General features: G+C 38.3%; 1 protein-coding gene across 1 annotated transcript; it reads right to left on the minus strand.

Annotated features, from left to right (window-relative positions):
- Positions 1-438: 438 nt before the first annotated feature.
- Positions 439-16,557, minus strand: rab11fip2 (RAB11 family interacting protein 2 (class I)). The gene is made up of 6 exons (XM_086165427.1): positions 16,389-16,557; positions 15,162-15,735; positions 11,655-12,061; positions 10,497-10,848; positions 9,025-9,097; positions 439-6,237 (listed from the first exon to the last, which is right to left on the minus strand). Exons 2-6 carry the CDS (start codon positions 15,515-15,517, stop codon positions 6,013-6,015), a joined length of 1,413 nt encoding a protein of 470 aa, XP_086021553.1. The 5' UTR covers positions 15,518-15,735; positions 16,389-16,557; the 3' UTR covers positions 439-6,012.
- Between the last annotated feature and the right edge of the window lie 3,059 nt (positions 16,558-19,616).

Here is a 19,616-nt window from a genome sequence, read left to right on the forward strand (position 1 = left end):
GAAATTCTTTTTCAGCAAAATACACTTGCATTGAACCCTGTGGTTAATTACTTTACAGTTTTTAAACAAGTAATCTAATAACTGTCAAATGATGCCACTCTAATTTGCCAAGACAGCATAAGGACCTCTGAAGAGCTGCTCTTTGAGAGAAAACACAAGCATGACAAAAATTAGCACAATCAAACCATATCACAGTGAAACAGCCTGCCACATCAGATTTATTTGAGAATGGATTTTATATTATCCTTAACTTAAATAGGACAGGTGTTAAGTGACAGGAACACAGTGGCTCAGAAATAAATAATTTTTCATCAATCAGATTTAAAGAAGATTAATTGCCATTGTGGTGAAGATTTATTTCCCTCTTTTTGATCTTTAGTTTCTGAAAAAAAAAAAGACAAAGAACGATAAAGACCCAGCAAATATTATTTACAGTGAGTTTATTGAAAAGGACAATGCAATCTAACTTGTGCCTTTCAAAGTACATCCAGTGGAGCATCTGAAGTTGATTGATTATACTGACTATGACAGTGATGACAAAATGGAAAAGTTAGTGTCAAACTGTGAGGAAAAGCTTTGTTGCACAGGGAGCATCAACAAATGTATCAAAGTCCTTGTGGATTAGGAATTTTTTTTGGCACTTGACATACAGATACAGTTATAGCATCCTAACCCAAAAGTACAGTATGAAAGGTCAACATCCTTTTCTCTGCACATCCAAGTTTAAAACCTTGTATACCTTAAGCCATTATGGGGAAAATTTACAGAAAAAGGAGTGAAGTACCGTGCACTTTGTAAACTCTGCGCAATCACATATGTAATACATGAATAAAAGGAGGGGTTTTGAGCTTGCAGAACAATATCACACATGACCTGATACCATTAAAAAATAGCATGGTTTACATGCTACGTTTACAATCCAAAGAAACCAAGTATGGAATATTTTCTTTGTTAGGACAGGATATACAGTTCAAATGGATGACTCAGACTGGGGGAACAGTATCATTGATCAGATAACAGTATCTTCTATTGTCCTGATAATCACTTGTTTCTTCTTGATGTTATGATCATTTATTGTTGATTTTTAAATAATGTGTTCGAATGATTTTGGGTTAATGCCAACAACAATAACAACAACCAAACCCCAAAAGGAAACAAGAAAATTTTACCATCCAATTATCCATGTCTTGAAATTATGTATCACAAATGCTCCCTGAGCCCCCCCCCCAAACCTGGATAAATGCAGAGGATTGCGTCAGCGTAAAACTTGTGCCCAAACTATGCTAACCAAACCTAAAAGGGTAAGACCTAAGAAAAGTTAGCTACTTTTCAGTAGCTAAACTGAACGACAGTTCTACATTTCTAGTGTCTCAGCAATTTAAATCTTTTTCATATTTTTGAAAATGTATTGGCTTCTCTGTACCTGCAGAGTACTATAAAATATGAAGCTTTGCTAACTGATGATCTCTAATAAACAAAGTCAAAATTTTCTTAAAAGTGAGTACCACATTACAAGAACTGTCAGGGGATTTAGCTGGAGCTTAAGTTTCACTCTCTGGCAGCTGTATCTGGCCTATGGCAAACAGCATCATATCATCAGTACAGACTTAAAAGACTGCCAGAGAGGGATTGTGAGATCCGATTATGTCATCTTCATCAAATCTTCAATGTACGTTTTTTCAATATTAAGAAAACAAAAAAAGAACCAAACATTTGCACTGTTTCATGGAATGGGGCAGACATTCAGCTAAAGCATTTACACACATGACCATAGCCAAATGGTACAGGAAAATTTACTCTAAGCATTTTTAGTGCTTTGCATATTCAGACATTGGCATTAATATGATAATAATATTATGCAAAGAGGCAGGAAAGAGTGATAATAATGATACAGCCTTTTCCCAGTGCATGCCTTTTCACTGTTGTGCTGGAAAATTATTTGAAAATTCTCTTAATTTAGATTTCTGTGTTTTATGCAGATTTCTGTGTTTTATGCAGATATCAACAAAGGGCCAAATCATATCATTGCACAAAGCAAATGTAGCAATCCAAAACACAAAAATGACAGACAAAATTAATTCATTTAAAGTGCTCACTCCTCATTTTTCATTGTAACTAAATTACCTCAGGGTCCAAATGCATTTTACTTTTAATGTTTCTAAGACCATATCACCTATTTGTTCATTAAACAAGCAAACCAGATGCAGGGTCCCTCCAGTCTACAGGGCATATTGTGTGAAAATCATCTTTTTCATAGTAAATATTGCAAAATATGACCAGCTTGCCAAAATACCACTGACAGGAATCCGTGTGTTTGCTGTCCTTATAAGTCAAATGTCCTGAAGGAATAAAATTCCTTGGTGGAAAATTCATAACATATCCAAACAAAATCCAGAGTATTTACATTAGATCACAGTTGCTGTTATTCTAACTCAAATGAAAGATGAGTTGAACACGTTTCACTTACGGTAATGTGTAAATCGGGAGTTACTTAACTTTTATGTCTGCATTTATTTGTACACATAAATCTTCAGTAAGCACAGCTGTAAACCTTCAGCATAACAAATTGTGCAAAAAACTTAGAAAGATGATGTGAGATAACAAATTTACTTTGTACAGTGGAAGAACAACAAGCTATGTTCATAGGTCCATGAACATAGACCCATATACAAATTAGAACAGGGGTCCCCACCCAGGGAGTGTGACAAAAAGATTCAGAAGGGTCAGGCGGTAATTGCCAGCATTCAATTACATTTGGAAAAAGTCTGAAAGTACCCTAAAATTTGCAAAATGCCATTTTTGATCAATGTATCATGCATTAACAAGGTAGTAATTAGCAACTACATTTGTGAGAATTCTGGAAAAAAGTACTTGCAAATGAAATGAATAGAAAGGTGATTAGCCCAGCTATTTGACAAAACTCTCCACATTCTCTCTGGTGCCTGAGAACCCCTATATTAGATGAGCAATTTTCAAGGCCGTAATATCTGAAAACAGCACTTATACCTGGCAGAGACAATCAATAAGTAGTTTTTCTAGTGTGGAAAAACAGAATTTTGCCCCCATATCCTCTTAACTAGCATAATGTAATTTAAATAATTCAATTTCAGCAATGGCATATTTTTAATATACTTTCAAAGTATGTGGATCAGTTTCCTAATCAAAACAAATACAGCTACCAAGTACCACCATGGATAACTGCTTGTTAATACCAATGTCTTAGTTGTGCTTTAAGGAAACTAATGGGAGGGCTTAAATTAAATGACCTCTTTGGATACTTGAAAGGAAAGTGAGGTTCAATGGCCTCTGTGGTGCATGGAGATGCACACAAAATTTTTATTTTCCCAAAGCTAACCATAATACATTCAGCAACAGGATATTTAAGAAGTACAAAAAGGATCACATACATTCAGATAGAATAGCTACTTTCATGCCAACAGAAAATAAAAAGGACTATGAGGAAGAAAATGTCTACAGAATAGCCGTGACACTTGATCTTACCTTGAATCACAGACTATGAAGGTCAAGTAATTAGAAGAATAGAGAGCCACTGTAAAAATGATAGGGGTACCAATAAGACAGGGTGGTTAAAGTTGTTATAAATAAACATGGTGTGCAACTTTGGGTAAAAGACAAACATTGTGTTAGTACAACAGAGGATTATAACACTGCATATGAATATGCTTTCCAGCAGATAGAAATAAACAGTTACAAATGTAAACCTTAAGATTAGCGAGTAACTATTGTTCAAGGGTTTAGCACTCCCACTGGGATTGGTGATAAGTCGACTGAGAGGCCTGGACGTGGCCAGGGAATTCACTTTAGTATCAGCAGTGACATTCTGCACTTCCATCAGCAATGAAGTGCGATGAGAATTCTACTGTCATTAGTGTTCACTCGAAGTGATAGGGAAAACATTTAAGACTCCTATAAATATTTGAACTTTTATACTTATTGAAAAAAAAGAAAAAAGTGCTGTACTATACTGAGGGACAGTATAGTATATTTACAAGAGCTCCATCAATTAATCACTCAGCTGATCTATTTGCTTTTCATGGATAGAACTGTTAGTTTATATCAAAATACAAAAACTTAAAGGATCGATATTTCAAATGCTAAATATCTGATCAATTTAATATAGCTTGGTTTTAAACCTTGATCTTATATGCCCCTGGCAAGCCCCAAGCTGGCCACCAATCTGTTGAGTGAGCAATATTTTCATTAAAATCCATTGTCCGCAAATTTCCAGAGGAAAATCCACACACATATTTTTGTAACATCTCTTCGATTTCATTGTCTATATGACATGTAATTAACATGCGGCACAGCAGGTTGTTACGGATCACTGGCGAGCATGCACTGAAAGTCCCTAAATTATGGCAATATTTAAATTAGCACAAATATTACTCAATGTCAAAGGCCCAATGTCAAATATTGAAACTTTACACCTCTGATTATTGGTATCGGTTCCAAAACTCCAGTATCAGCCAGGTTCTATTCACAACATGATTCAACCCAAAGTACACCTGAAGGCAAATTATATCTGTCATTAAAGCAATTTTAGTCCTTACTATATGAACATGTAAGTATCTAAAAAGCATGTTTGGTACAAGCCACAGTGTTTACAGTAGTAAGATGGGTAGGATGTAACAATGCAAAAACAGTAGAACATGATTACCTTAGAAAAACATTAAAATACGCTTTCAATGTTAAATCTGTTAAAATAAGATTGTTCAGCATACCACATAAGCAGGAAGGTTCCATCAATATAACAATCTGCAAATATATATTTGAAGGAGATGAAGGCTGTTTTAAACTGGTTATTCTAAAGAATGAAATCAAGGTTAAATTAGCTAAAATCAAATATGTGATGAAAATGTAAACAAGAACTTCAGCAGCAGAATATATAAAGCAAGACACTTTTCATTATTGCACTTAATGTCAGGAAAATCATCACCTCCTCCAGCGGGCAAGAACAGGAAAATGAAGAGTCTTGACAAATAAAGGTAAACAACAGTCAATAACTTGTATGGGGAATGTTCAGTTTGTTCATTCAAAATTCTTGTTGTCATGTGCCCCAAGTCTAAGACATGTGTTTGCGTGCACAATAATTTAACACAATTGTTAAAGCCTCATTTTACCACTTGATCTTCTGGCATCTTGTTATCATGAAAATGGCCACATTTGCAGCTCAAAAGCTTCTGAGCAGATGGTGGCAAATGAATCTGCTACAGAACTCTTGCTTCACCAATGCACATTAGACATAAATAACAAAACCTTGTCTGTTGATGAATTGCTTATCATCTGTGTTAAAAGGAGCACTGAAATTTTAGGGAAATCTGTCTGTTCTTTATAATCTCCAGAGTGAGACTTTAAGGCATATGAAGCTCTCCTGTCTCTGTCGGGACTACAGATCCAGCTCCCTATGGTAAGATTAACATAATGAGGTGGTGCTAGTCTACAACAGTGAAAAGTCATCAAAAACAAATGCCAGCTAAACGCTTACATAGATGTTGCAATTTATCGATTCGCCACATTGTGAAATAATTCAGGTCCGATCAGCTGAACTCAGACACAAAGGAAATTAAGAGTTTTTTGCTTCAGCTACAGTTTTTCTCAGGCCATCCCTCTACTGACTCATATTCTGTGTGCAGCACTAGTGGGAGTTGGGAGTGAGCATCACTGTCTCACAATTGGTGTCATGGCACATAGGAACGTTTCTCAAAACCTCTTGGATCCCCTTTAAGAATGTAAAATAAATACACAGAGGGACGCTATGACAAAATTTGAGGGTAAAAAATGGAAGAGGGGACCTCATCATAAAGTCAAAAGCTCAGCACAAACTAAAACAACAAAAGAGTTCAAAAATATCTATAAAACTATATTGATTGAATAAAAAGGTTAAGAATTAAATCGAACCAATTTTGACTTTGATCAGTTACATTTGTTCCCATTTATTTAAACACATGATACTTATTTTTGAGCAACTACTAATCCCTGATGAGTAACTTCCTATTTTTTACAAAGTTTACCCGCCTTCTTTTTAGGTTCATAAGGCGTCCGTAGTATGCTTGGCGTCTCCTCCATGACACGTACAAGTAGGTTATCTATATAGTCTTCCAGCTCCCTGATGTGGGCATCTTTCTTTTTCACCACTTCTTTCTGTTTGATGAGTTCTTGAACAACCTCTTCAAAGGACAAGTTGCTATAGGCAGCCATGCTTTCCTGTGCCAATTCCTGTGAGGGGGGGGGGGGGGGGGCACAACAAAAAAGGTCCAGATCACTCTTTAAACAACACTGTTGATAGGTGTGTCTTATACATATTAAAAATATATATATCAGCATCTGACTAAGCTTTTAAGTTCAGTCACAATTTGACAGAGAAAACAGACTAATTAGTTGGTTGGCAGAACGTGACACTTTGTCATGTGTTTATCTCTTGTTGACTGTTGCTAATGAAGCCGATTTGGGAGTGGTTCAGATAAAACTGCTCCCTAGTGATTTAGAAATAACATGTCAATTAACTGCATGGCAGATGTGTTGACCTACTAATGTCTCACCATCAAGAATTATCAAGAATAGTTTACCTGCTCCAAAGGGACATGACTGAGTAAAATAACCAACAGGCAATTTTTAAACTTTCAAATTTGAAGACTGATCGGAAGCCATTAAAGGTCCTAACACTCTGACAGGCCTATCAATTTTACAAAGCAGGCTTTCGTTTAGAAGGATAAGCAAGGCTAGGACTTGGTGTGAAGGAAGAAAAACATCACCATTCAACACCCCCTTTTTGATATTAGTTGTGTAGTTTTCATCCTCACTATTCTTTGATGTTGCCCATTGGCATACGTGGTTGCCCCGATGATGTTGTTGGGGTCTGCTGTCTACTTATCTGCTGTTTATTTATTTGTGGATTTATTTATTTATTTTTGTCTTGCCTTGTATCTTGTCAATGCCTTTCTATTTATACTCATTTATATGCTGCTGTGACAAAGGAATTTTTCCTTAGGGGATCAATAAAGTTTATCTTATCTTATCTCATCTTATCTTCATCAGCATAATTCAAAAGGTATGGAAAATCACATGCAAAAGAAGCAGCATATGTAAATCAACCTCATATGATGGTATATGTAGACATTTTGAGTGTAACTTTTTTGGATGTAAAGTATTTTCACAGATCTATATTTACATGTAATGCAATTTCAATTTTAAGAATATTAACAATTTTTTTATAAATTACTGTGTTACTTATTTTTGATTCCTTGTTGGTAGCTTTGTTGAAACTCTTCTATTAACAGCTAATTTACAGCTATTGTTTGTGAGTGTGTCCCTGTATATTGCAAAAAATAAAATATTTGTGATTTATTGTGATTATTTTTATTACATAAATGAATTATGGGAATTTTCCCAGATTTTTCTTCGCTACATTAACAAGGACCAGTTGAAACCTAAATGTCTAACTGACAACTAAAATGATGGATTGCAATTTCCAATAAAAAAACATAAAATAATACTAAAACTAAACAGTGGTCGATATATTTTTTTATACATTACACATGTTTTTATTTATATATTGAACTCAAATAGGTCAAGAAATATGAGGGGAAACAGAATGAAATCCAAGGCATGTTTTATGTCTGGGATTACAATCTGGTTTGGAATGTGAAGATCCTATTTCTCAAGTATGACAGGAGCTGTAATAGTTTTTAATGAGGGACAGCGTTATCGCTTTTGAGCTGGGCATCCTTCCCTGAACGGATGGAGCAGCGGAGCCTTCACCCTGTTTAAAATACCACACTTATCAGTTTCCACTCCCAGGCACCATTCAAGCATCCATTGCTGGGTAAAGACAATGCAGAAGGACCCAATTTTGGACCGCTTAACAGGTATGTTATCACGCTCAACAGCACAGAGGCTACGTTTGGGGAGGGGGGGAAACTAAAATGAAATATTTTCCATTGAGATTAAATATTCCCTGTAAGGTGGTATTCTGAGGAATGAGCTTGATAATAACAAAATCAGACATCTCACTGAAAGATGCACCAGAGCAATTTGTGAAGAACTAAAGTCTTACAGTCGTCAGTGTGGATTTCACATACAGGCATGTGTACAGACAGACACTGTCTCTCACACATAATTATCAGGAGACTTAGTGGCTGGTGACAAAGGCCTGGAAATGACCATGAACTGGCAAAGTAATGATGACCATTTTTCAGCAATCAGTACTGAGGAGAAGATAAGGCGCACACTTGGCATTCTCCAGTTGTGTCACTACCGTTTCTAATGAGCTCAGCTCTGAGACTCTAAAAGCTTGGTCCTTTGAAATTTCTCACTGCATTCCCTCCTCCCCATATGTAGTTAATTAGGGGCTAGAAGATGAGGAAATGGCAGATGCCATTTCTGTTAGGCACCGCAGCAGGGGCACATGTGCGGATACTGACAGTCCTCAACACCCTCATAGAAAGGTGAGGAAAGCCATTATCAGCATTCCTCGTCTCATTTAGGTATCACTTTAGTTATCGCTACCACTTCTCCCTGCAAATAAGCATCCTGTGCAAAAGTCAGTTAATTTGAGTTTTTCAAATATATAGATTATTTTAAAATGATATCAATTAAAAAAAGCACAGTGAATACTGATATCTTCATTCTTTAAAAAAAAAAACAAAAAAAAACTGTTAGACTTGTTGAAAAACAGTTATGGAAGTGACCTTGCAGGCTGAAATATCACACTAGTTCAAATTCTGATCGGATCACGTCTCATATCCTAAGTTTGCAGTTGCTAATTAGCTGAAAGGCAATTTTGAATTCTCAGAGGCCATGGAGATCAGTGTCACTAGCTGTTTCTCAAACAATATTGAATGTCTCTCTTAAAAATTCAGCAAATCTACGCACAACATACTGATGCAGTTGCTATTCTCACCCTTTTTGTAACCTCCATCACTGTCGGGTAAAGCTAATGACATTTGGTGAAATCACAGGAAAAGTCATTTGCTTTAACAAAGACAGTTTTTCTGTCTTTCTTACATTTTTCTTGCCATGCAGCCCCTTCTTCTTCTGGCCAAAGATGATGTCTTCCTTTCCACCTGTTTTTTTATTACTGCAAAGCCAAAAAGAATGCATAAGATAACAAATTTTGCATGGGATCAGTAACTGACTAAAGAATTATTTGTTATGACAAGCTCAGAGGTATATGTGACCATAACGCAGAAAAATAAAGTAACTCATCCAAACCAGACTTTTCAGCTGCTAAGTCATGTCCTGTACAGTATATGTGGTTGTGATGTTAGTTGACTTTAATCCGACTCTTGACATGTTTAAGAATAAATGCTGTATATTGTGTTGTTGATATAAAGGCGGACTGGCCTACCCTGGTTAAAACACGGCCAGTGAAATTAGAAATGCATTGATTGATGATTGTGACCGGAAACCAGAAAATCTGTTACAATACAACAGATTTGGTGCCTTTTTTTTCTCTTAGAGCGAATAAACATCTATGACAAACAAAATATGTCCAGTTTAATCCAAGAAAATGAACAATTATTTGCTATCAGTGAGGATTTATTTATTAGAATGGAGGAAAGCAGAAATTTTGAGTTTACCTAAATCAGAATCCGTAAATCCTTAAACAGAGAAATATTTGGATTTGAATATAGCCAATAGAACTGCAATCACCGCATTTGTAATTGCAATTGAATTTCAGTATTTTCTCTTTCATGAGGAGAATTAGTGCCAATTGGAGACTTCAATTCAATTTGAATTACATTAAGAACCAATGTGGAGTTTTTACATAAGTGCAGTTAACACAACACTTCCCAACCCTCCATCTTGCAATATCAGCTATAGCTGTCATTATGTTTTTCAATAAATAAGAGTTTAACTGCCTTTTGTATTCAAATGACCAGTGAGCTTCTCTATGACAAAGGCAGCAGTAAAGAAGATGGACTAGTGTCTGTGGAGATAAGTGGTTAATTGGGTAGTCTATCTCTGCAGAAGATCTCATTACGATTGCTCAGAGGGCTATGCTATCAAGCCCAGGCTCTCTAAAAAGCCTTTAATGACACCTTCTACTCAGATAAACCAGAGCTTATCCAGAGTTCTCACCAACTCTTTATGTAACATAGGAAATAAGGCTGACTTGGCTGAAAGTCTAAAAATACTTCCCTTTACAGTTAAGTAAGTTAAGTCAAATTAAGTAATTACGTTTTAAGGAATCTTTGTGAAATCGCATGGCAGAAAACAAAACATTGCTGTTTAACTGACTTTGCATAATTTTTTAAATTGTGCCTTATTATGTTTGTTTCTTTGCAGTCTATAGGAAAGCTTCTGCTAAATTTGATATTTTATATTGATGTGCGTGTGTGTGTGTGTGTGTGTATACTTAAGGAAATAAGGGATCTCCTGACAGAGCTAATAACAACTGGGTGAAAAATGAAAATAGGGAGAAATGAAAAAAATTAAATGTTTTATTAATTATGAGAGAACCCAATAGAGATTACCTGGTTTTGTAGCTGGAACTGAAGGGGTTGGTGTCTGCTTGTGAGTCAAAGCTAAAGGGGTTAGGGGAGCGCAGGTCTCCTGAACTCCCCGAACGCCCCCCATTGCTAGTCTTTCGCCCTTCCTTCTTTCCCGTCACACGTTCCAAAAGGCTGACCTTCTCTTTCTTTTCCTTTCGCTCAGCCCGGTCCCACAGCTGCCCATGCTCCCCCTCAAATGGGTTACGGTTCCGTGGGAGCGTGGCATACTTCTGTGGCAGGGTGTCACTGATATCAGTGAAGGGGTCACTGTGTGCCTCGCCATCCTGGTCGCCTGGCACTTCGCTCTGGGAACGCCTGTGTGGAACAGGTGTACCTAGAACAGCAAACAGGCCTGGATTTAGTATGCTTAACATTCAATTAGATTGAATTTATTTTTTACAGAGACTTTTGAGATTTCGGCCTTTTATTTGGCAGTTTTAAGTCATTCTGGCAGTTGTATTTGGAACTTTCAAGAGAAAAAAAGACCCCTTTACATTCTCACTGTTTAATGTTGATCGTTACAGTCATAATTCACAACATATTAAGGTTTGACTTTGTAACACAGGGAAATGTATATTATGATTTTCATTATCTGTTTCAAATCTGTTTAAATATGGAAAACATGATGACAGAATGTGAAAGGATTCAGTGTTTGAGCATATGACTTGTGGAGGCAGAATCAATGATTTGATCATCACATATTTATTCACAAAAAAATCATTTTATCTTCTTTTGGTTATTTACTTGGTAATTGTACTGATTATTACAATATTTGTGATAATTTCTTTTAGACTTTTAGGTCATTTCTTTCAATACATTTTCCCATTTCTAGTTAGTTTCTTTTTATAATTGGCAGTGACTACCTGTCAGTGTACTTCTGGAATTTATACAATTTGGAAATGGCATCAAGGGAACACTTGTATTTTTTAAAAGCATGCTTGCAGTGAATTGTCAAACCAAAAAATAAACAAAAACCAAAAACACAGAAAACAAAAGTCAAGCTTGTACCAGGCAGTGATCAGAAACAAGGATTTACTGATAACCAGCAATTGTGAGCGTGTGGGAAGCATTACCACCACCAACTATAAAAGACTACAACTAAATGTCTGAAACATCCAAAACACAAAAGGCCTTTCTCACCGCTTTCTTCAATGGAGTTCATGGAGTCCAATTTTGGACGAAAGTGGGTTTCTATTAGGTCCGACATGGAATGCGCTGCAGAGAGCTTGTGGGCCCCAGCAAGGAGAGGTCTCTTAGCCTTGACTTCAGTCTTCGGTTGTGGTTCTGGGGCAAAAGTCTGGCGGTTGGGCTCGGGGTCACAAACAGCAGAGCGAGGCAGAATGGCCGAGGATGTGTCAGAGTAACCGCTGTCGTGTTTGCGACCCTTCATCTTGTCCTTCAGTTTAGAGAAAGGTGAGCGGGGCTTTTCTTTGATAGATAGATCGAACATGCTGGCTGTCATGTTGTTCCTCATAAACTGAATGCTGACTTGGATGCGGCCACGGTCTTTCCTCTTCTTTGATGGCCTGGACTCCAAGGAATACCAGCTAAAATGAGAGGGCAGGAGGCTTAGCAAGAGAAAATTCAATGTGTAACAATTTATATAAGGAGACCACGAATTAGGAGGGCAGGAATTAATAATTACTGAAGAAGATATACAAAGCAGAATTTGTTAAAAGTCCTTACGCTATCAAATAATGCAACTGATGGAAAAATAAGCCCAAATTATTTCTAATATGCTCTACCTACTTCTTTATGGACACCAATGAAAGGGCTAATTTGAGCTGAATAATCCAAATGCTACATACAAATGCAAAGGCTTAAACCATTTGAACACCCCGCCCCCCTCCACCCCACCCCCACAAGCAAGAATACAATTTATCATTCTAGGGATAAACATTATTCTTTGCAAACTGAATGTAAGAAATAGCTTGCTGGTGAATAATGGACCATTTCAGAGTGCTTTTAGGCTAGTATTTGTTTAACCTCTGCTTTTTCAACCAGAAGTAATGGGATTTATGCTTTCACTCTGAGCAAAATAAAGTGGCATTTGCACAAATCTGGCCTTTGTTCAGAAATGCAACGACAAGCAATTGGGAAATTGCATTGCAGGGGCAGCCCAACTGTTCATACATGCTAATGAGTCAAATGCTCTCTGTTCTAGTGATTGAGATAGCACCCTTTGGCAAACTAGTATTGGGATAAAACAAATATTTATCAATGTATTCTGACAGCTTTTTTTCAACATCCACCTTGAAAATCTGTGAGTGTTCTTGAAACAATGGCAGACACCATTAACCACCTCCATCAAAGTGGAGGCTGATCAATTGTATCAGACTTTCCATTCACTTCTGACCAATATATCCATAAAGTAACAATGTGTGATATAAAATGGAGCTTCCACATCATATATTCTGACACTTCATTTTGCTGTCCTCAGGCTCAGATCACTTACTTTTACATCAGTAAATTCACTAGACAGTTTGACAATTGTGGATTATGCCACAAAAATGCACTTGATAAAAAAATAATAATAATTACCCATCAATCAGCCATAAATAAATAAAACATAATCCTTGACTTAACAACATAATAAAAACCACCCTTTCACAAACATTTAAATAAATCTATTGCTTGCTGCGTTATAGACACCATCGATGTTAGGATTTTCTATACCTCTCAGATCCAGATATACCCAGGTTATAGACACTAGCAAAAGCAGTCTATCATTCAGTCTTCTGTCCAAACAGATTGTTCTGTGGAAAAATCAATATACTGTATGCTTTTTTTACTGAAACTCTTGAATTCAAACATAGAATATCATTTTATATCTTGACTCCCCTAAAAACTGTTAGTATTGGCTGTGAAAATACAAGGCTGTTCAATGCTATTTTAAACCGTCTCACTCGTGGCCTGGGAGCCCAGTCATGAAAAGCCTTGCTGGGTCCAATTCCCAGCCTGTTTGCCATGCTCAGCCTGATCAGCCACTAGCATGCTGCTGCCATGGGGCTGCACCTCAAATTCATCTCAAGGCCAAGATAAACCTCCCTGCGCTTGAAACCACAATCCTCCTGCTTGGCCCCCGGACCGCTGGGAAACTCCTCACAATCAACAAACACAGGTGTGCGATAATTATGAGCTGCCTACTCAGATATCAAGACGGGCTTTCCTCCCCAGTATGTCAGTTCAAAAACATTGTGGATGAGCCACAGTGAACACAGACCTGCTGTGGAGTGTGGATATAGTATCTCGGGTGCTGGCATCATTGTCAAGAATGCTTGCTGTGTGAGAATGGGCCAACAAGCAACATGGGCAGTTCACTCTCAATTCATCTACTAAAAAAGACAGCCTTGAGATGAATCAGCCACCTTAAACAAATACTTATCAAGGACACTGATTATAAATTATTGTGATTCTCCAAAACAGATCAGCAAAGGGGAAGTGTGTTAACCTTTTACCTTAAAAGGTGCATTCAGCTAATTAACAACAGATCAAATATGCCTGGTCTTTTCCTGTTTGCTTTACATGGGGTTACGCAACACCATAAGTACTTTAAGGGTCATTGCTCTATTATAATACTGCCTCTAAATGCTAAGATGGTATTAAAGGTTTACTTTACATATAACCAAAGGAAATTATCCATCCAAGCATGTATCAGCATGGCCAGGGTTCAAACAAAACAGCTTTATTTCCACCCAGGAAATCATTTGTATTGAAGAGTGACTAACAAGACATGTCTAGCAGGCTTCACTTGTTTTGATCAGGCCAACTGAAGCTACCCATGTCAGTGAAGCTGATATCAACCTCTTCAAAATGTCGGACAAGTTGTTGCTAAAATGATGGGAAAATCCCAGTTTGAACTACCTGCAGTCAGGTTTAAACACAAATGTACAACACAGCTACCTCTGTGATAGACATCAGAGGGTCTAATGGGAAGTGATCGGTTTGTAAACTGAATTATATCTAATAAGATGGAAAGATACAATATATAAATGAGGTGATGAAATAGTTTGAGAAAAAAATAAATTGCACTAAAAAAATCATGTTGAACAGCCTTGGTCAACGCTGCTATTCACTTCTAAATTACATCTTTACATATGTTCCACTTCCTCTCTTTTCTTCAAAGTCCTTAATATGAAAAATGTAGCATATCCAAAAGATTACAAAAAAAACATAAATTAAATTGATCACAAGGCACAATACTGAATCTGCTAAAACTCAAGATAAATCAAAACATTTACACAGAATAGCATTAAATGTGATGTATCATTAGCTTGAAGGGGTTGTTTCACTCATGTTACTCTGAAACCAGTAGTTTTGTATTGCTAGGACACAACAGTGGCATTATGTGGAACAAAATACTCTTTGTATGCAAGTCATTATGTATAGCAGGTGATAATCAACTGTACCTACACTCTAAATACATTTATTTTAAACAGGTTGGCGAGTAGAACTTAAAAGTATACCACTACTTTTAAAAGTGTTTTAGTACCGGGCAATAATTCTGGCCATCCATACACAGAGTAATCAGTGTTTGTCCCAGAGGGGTAAAGGCATTCCTTTTGGAAGTGTCAGTCAAGAGTTAGACTCCTATGAAATTATGGGCATTAATAAATGATGTGTGAAATTTAACTTTCTTGTACTTACTCAGTTTTTTTTCGTTCCTTGTTATCAAAAATTTCATTGAGATTAATGGTTCGCTGACCCAAGAACTTGTCCATCCCAACCAAGGACCGATGCATAACAATGAGGCAGAGTTCATATATTTCTGGGTTGCCCTCCAAAAGCAACCCAGGTAATTCAAAGGAAGCCTCTTCTCTCCAAACAGGGTTAAGTGTCTTCTCAGCCACTGATGTTGAGTACTTTTCTTTCCCCAGTTGGATGATGGTGTAGGCATCATTGGTACCATTTTTACCCTTTGGCTGTAAACCATTTGCTTGAAGGACAGTGGCTTGAACATGGGTTGGAAACCACTTCTGAGACTGCTCACCTAGTGACATCATCCGCACTAGCTAGTAGCTTTAAGCCATGCAAAATAAGCTAAATAACTTATGCTCCTGAGAATTTTGGTGAGTCTGACATGCACAAAACAACAAACATGATTCACTGTAGTTTGTAGTTCATGTTGTCTGTTTAAAGTAATTAATAGTGCATGAAATTACAAAGTCAGCAAGCTCCATCTTCTGTCACATCACACACGTCCAAGCCACTGGTGAGTCATCTGAAACAATAAAGAACAAAATGGAACATCAGTGTTTTCTAGAACCGACATGAACATGAGCACACAAGAGGCGAAGATGTATTTCAAGGAAAGTGTTACATTATCTTAGGCAGTATACATAATGTCAATATAAAATGCAAACCCATTCCCACACTGGGGATATCAGCTGAAAATGCCGAAATTGCTGAACACATTCGGTGATACATGGTGGTGCACTGTCAATCAATGAGTAATGAAGTGGGATAATGGCATGATTGTTAACTTGCGGAAATGGTAATACACATATAGGGGTTCTGTTCAAGAAAAGGACAATTCTATTCAACCAAATATTATACAGCTGATCTATAACCTGAGTACACCGTTCCCATTTTGTTACAAAATTTCTCCACCCATGAAAATCATACAATCGACTTCAGTTGATGTTTTTGTCTCAAAGTAAGGACTTCAACAGTCTGTTGAGGCGAGGAAAGCGGTGTTAACACTCATCACTTAAACGTTTAGACACCTTTTAACATCAGAAGGCAAGTTTCGCCTCGGGTTAACATAAAGCATTTCTTTTGTTACAATGCTATCAGGCTGCAGAATAATGTTCAGCTACAATCGGTTAGCTTTGTAGCTAGCAAGCACACAAAGAATCACGCGCATCTGCTTACCTCTGTATCATTTCGACCTGACTCCGGGAGGATGCTCAAAACTTCAGTCAAGGAAAGCTAGTCTTCGAAAATACATTGCGGCAGTATTCTGAGCCAAATCCTTACAATTTCAAGTTGTAGCTACTCGTGTGACAATGTACAGCTACACAGTGCCTAGCTGTCGTTCAGCGGCGAGCGTTACTTCCTAGTTTGACGTCATATCCGGCTAAACTCGGTTCAAGCTTTGACAAAACCATAATAAATTAACTCTCGTATAACAAATCTACCGATTTCGCCTTATCTAAATTTTATTTTAAAAATCTCATTGGTAGTTACAAAATTTAAATAGTTACCCTTAGAAAAATAAAGACAATATTTAAAACCATGACATGTATGCTAGCTGTGAGACAGTGGTGCAGTGTGCTGTAGTGGTAACAAAGAAGTTCAAGGTGGAGGTGGGACTCCATCAGGGATGAGCTCTGAGCCCCTTCTTGTTTGCAGTGGTGATGGACAGGCTGACATCTGAGGTTAGACAGGAATCTCCATGGACCATTATGTTTCCATGATGACAGTGTGACATTCTCTTGCCACTGCTATGCTGACGAAAGCTGATCCTGCCCTTCCCTCTGTTAGACACACAGGTGGAAACACAAATTACAACTTGCCTGTCCGACATCTCAGATTGGATGGCAACTAACCACCTGAAGCTCAACCTAGACAAGACTGATGGGTTGTCCGCATAGAGACCTGGCCATCACCATCGACAACACTGTGGTAAGGCCAACCACAACTGCAAGAAACCTGTGTGTGATCCTAGACGACCAACTGTCGTTCTCAGCAAACTTCGCAGCAGTCGCATGCTCCTGCAGATTCCTCCTTCACAACATCAGGAAGATTCACAGATTCCTCACGGAGGATACGGCGCAGATATTCATTCAGGCTCTAGTCATCTCTCAGCTGGACTACTGCAACTTCCTCTTTGCTGGTACCCCAGCGGTGACCATCAGCCCTCTGGAGCTTCTTCAGAAAGCGGCAGCCCGCCTGGTGTTCAACTGTCCCAAATTCTCCCACACAACTCCCCTTTTTATGTCCCTTCACTGGGTCCCAGTAGCCGCCCGCATCAAGTTCAAGACCCTGGTGCTCGCCCACCGGGCAGTGAATGGGACAGGCCCGCCATATCTCAGGATATGGTCAAGCCACATGTCCCTACCCGTCCCCTCCTATCTGCCACCCTTGGCTACTGTCCACCCATCACTCAGAGCCCCTGGCTGCCGATTGAACCGGTCTCGGCTCTTATCGGTCTTGGCTCCTCAGTGGTGAAACGAACTCCCGGAAAAGGTGCGAACAGCGGGGTCGCTGCCCATCTTCCGCCATGAGCTGAAAACATACCTCTTCACTGAGCAATACCCCACTAATCGCACTTAGCCCCCCCCCCCCAATAAAAAACAAGTAATGAATGTATGCATGTATATGGTTTTGAGATGGCTATTTGGTAGAGTGGTGACTTCTGAATAACGACTACTGGTACTTTGGATCTTCGGTTATTGAATTGCAATTTTTGTAATTCGCTTTGGATAAAAGCGTCTGCTAAATGACTGTAATGTAATGTAATGTAATGATCTGCAGTGAGAGCAGAGAACAGGTAGAGGAAAATCTAGAGAGGTGGGGGTATGCGCTGGAAAGGAGAGGAATGAAAGTTAAGTCGCAGCAAGACAGAGTATATGTGTGTGAATGAGAGGAACTCAGGTGGAACAGTGAGGCGACAGGGAGTGGAGATCAAGAGGTTGGAGGACTTCAGGTACTCGGGATCAACAGTCCAGAGCAATGGAGAGTGCGGAAAAAAGATGAAGAGATGGGTGCAAGCAGGTTGAAATGGGTGGAGAAAAGTGTCAGGGGTACTGTGCAATAGAAGGCTATCAGCCAAAATGAAAGGAAAGGTGTACAAGACAGTTGTGAGACCAGTGATGCTGTATGGACTAGAAACAGTTACAATGACAAAAAGACAGGAGGCAGAGCTTGAGGTCGCAGAGAAGAAGATGCCAAGGTTCTCTTTGGGAGTGACCAGGATGCTCTTTGGGAGTGGCCAGGATGGATAGGATCAGGAATGAGTCTATCAGAGGAATAGCATATGTTAGATGTTTTGGAGAGAAGGTCAGAGAAGCCAGACTGAGATGTTTCGGTCATGTACAGTGGAGAGATAGTGTATATATTGGTAGGAGGATGCTGGAATTGGAACTGCCAGGCAGGAGGTCTCAAGGAAGACCAAAGAGAAGATTTACGGATGTAGTGAGAGAGGATATGAAGGTAGTTGGTTTCATAGGATTCATAGAATAGGATTAGATGGAGAAGGTTGATTTGCTGTGGTGACCGCTGAGGGGAAAAGCTGAGAGGAAAAGAAGAAGGAGCATGTGTGCACCTCCAACATTGTTTTTGTTTTTCTGACATTTCACATGTTTTGCAATGTCAGCTGTCAATTTAAGTCTCTATTTTAAAAAAGAATAATGCTGGCAGATAATATTCTTTATACTATAACAATAATTGAGAACATAGAAGAAAAAAAAACGTCCAAATCAGACAAAAAAAGGGTGACAAGTAAAAACCAAAGTAGGAACACTAATATTTGCGCTTGTCATCTTTAATAAGGGAGGCAAAAGAAAGGACAGAGGAGCTACAATGGAAATCAGGACAAAATGTTTGCCCAACAAGTGCTAGGTTTGATTTTTTTTTTTATTATTAATTAATTGTTTAAGCAACGAGCTATTTTTAAATGCCTTTTAATCAACACTAAAAGCGCTATTGTGGATAGAGAATGTGCTGCGAGTGTGCATATGTGCCCATGGGTGCACTTCTTGTGAGAGGTAAATCATACAAACATGGGAAGTGCTTTTGTTTCATGAGTGGGACATGGGGGTTCAGATAAGGGGTTCACTTGAATGAACACAGGCATGCTTGTCACCCCACTTGACAAGTGCATCTTAACCAAACACACCTGCCTGTGTTGGTTTTATTGCTCCGTGGCGTCCGGTGCAGTATGTACACACTGCAGGCCCGAGGCTGCGGCTGGGCCATCCATCAACCAGAGATTATTGCATTTATATAGAGTGCATCTCCAAATTAAATGCTAAGGCTTGGTACAATATCAGGTTGAATGGATATGTAGGTCAGATAGTAGCCAGTTTAATACACGTGTCGGTCTGGCCTCATATTCTGTATTAACTGCAACCATTAAGAAAATATTTACCAAGGGTG

The sequence above is a fragment of the Fistularia commersonii genome, chromosome 2 (assembly GCF_037954325.1).
Source record: "Fistularia commersonii isolate RoL2024-O1a breed Wild chromosome 2, RoL_Fcom_v1.0, whole genome shotgun sequence".
Lineage (NCBI taxonomy): Eukaryota > Metazoa > Chordata > Actinopteri > Syngnathiformes > Fistulariidae > Fistularia > Fistularia commersonii.

What these genes read in the sequence shown, in the direction of transcription:
- rab11fip2 (XM_086165427.1), bottom strand. Translation starts at nt 15,517, where the DNA reads ATGATGTCACTAGGTGAGCAGTCTCAGAAGTGGTTTCCAACCCATGTT. An exon ending in AAGGAACGAAAAAAAACTGA is followed by an intron (nt 12,062 to 15,161) that starts GTAAGTACAAGA and finishes CTCTCATTTTAG; the next exon opens with CTGGTATTCCTTGGAGTCCA. An exon ending in AGTTCCAGCTACAAAACCAG is followed by an intron (nt 9,098 to 10,496) that starts GTAATCTCTATT and finishes TTGGCTTTGCAG; the next exon opens with TAATAAAAAAACAGGTGGAA.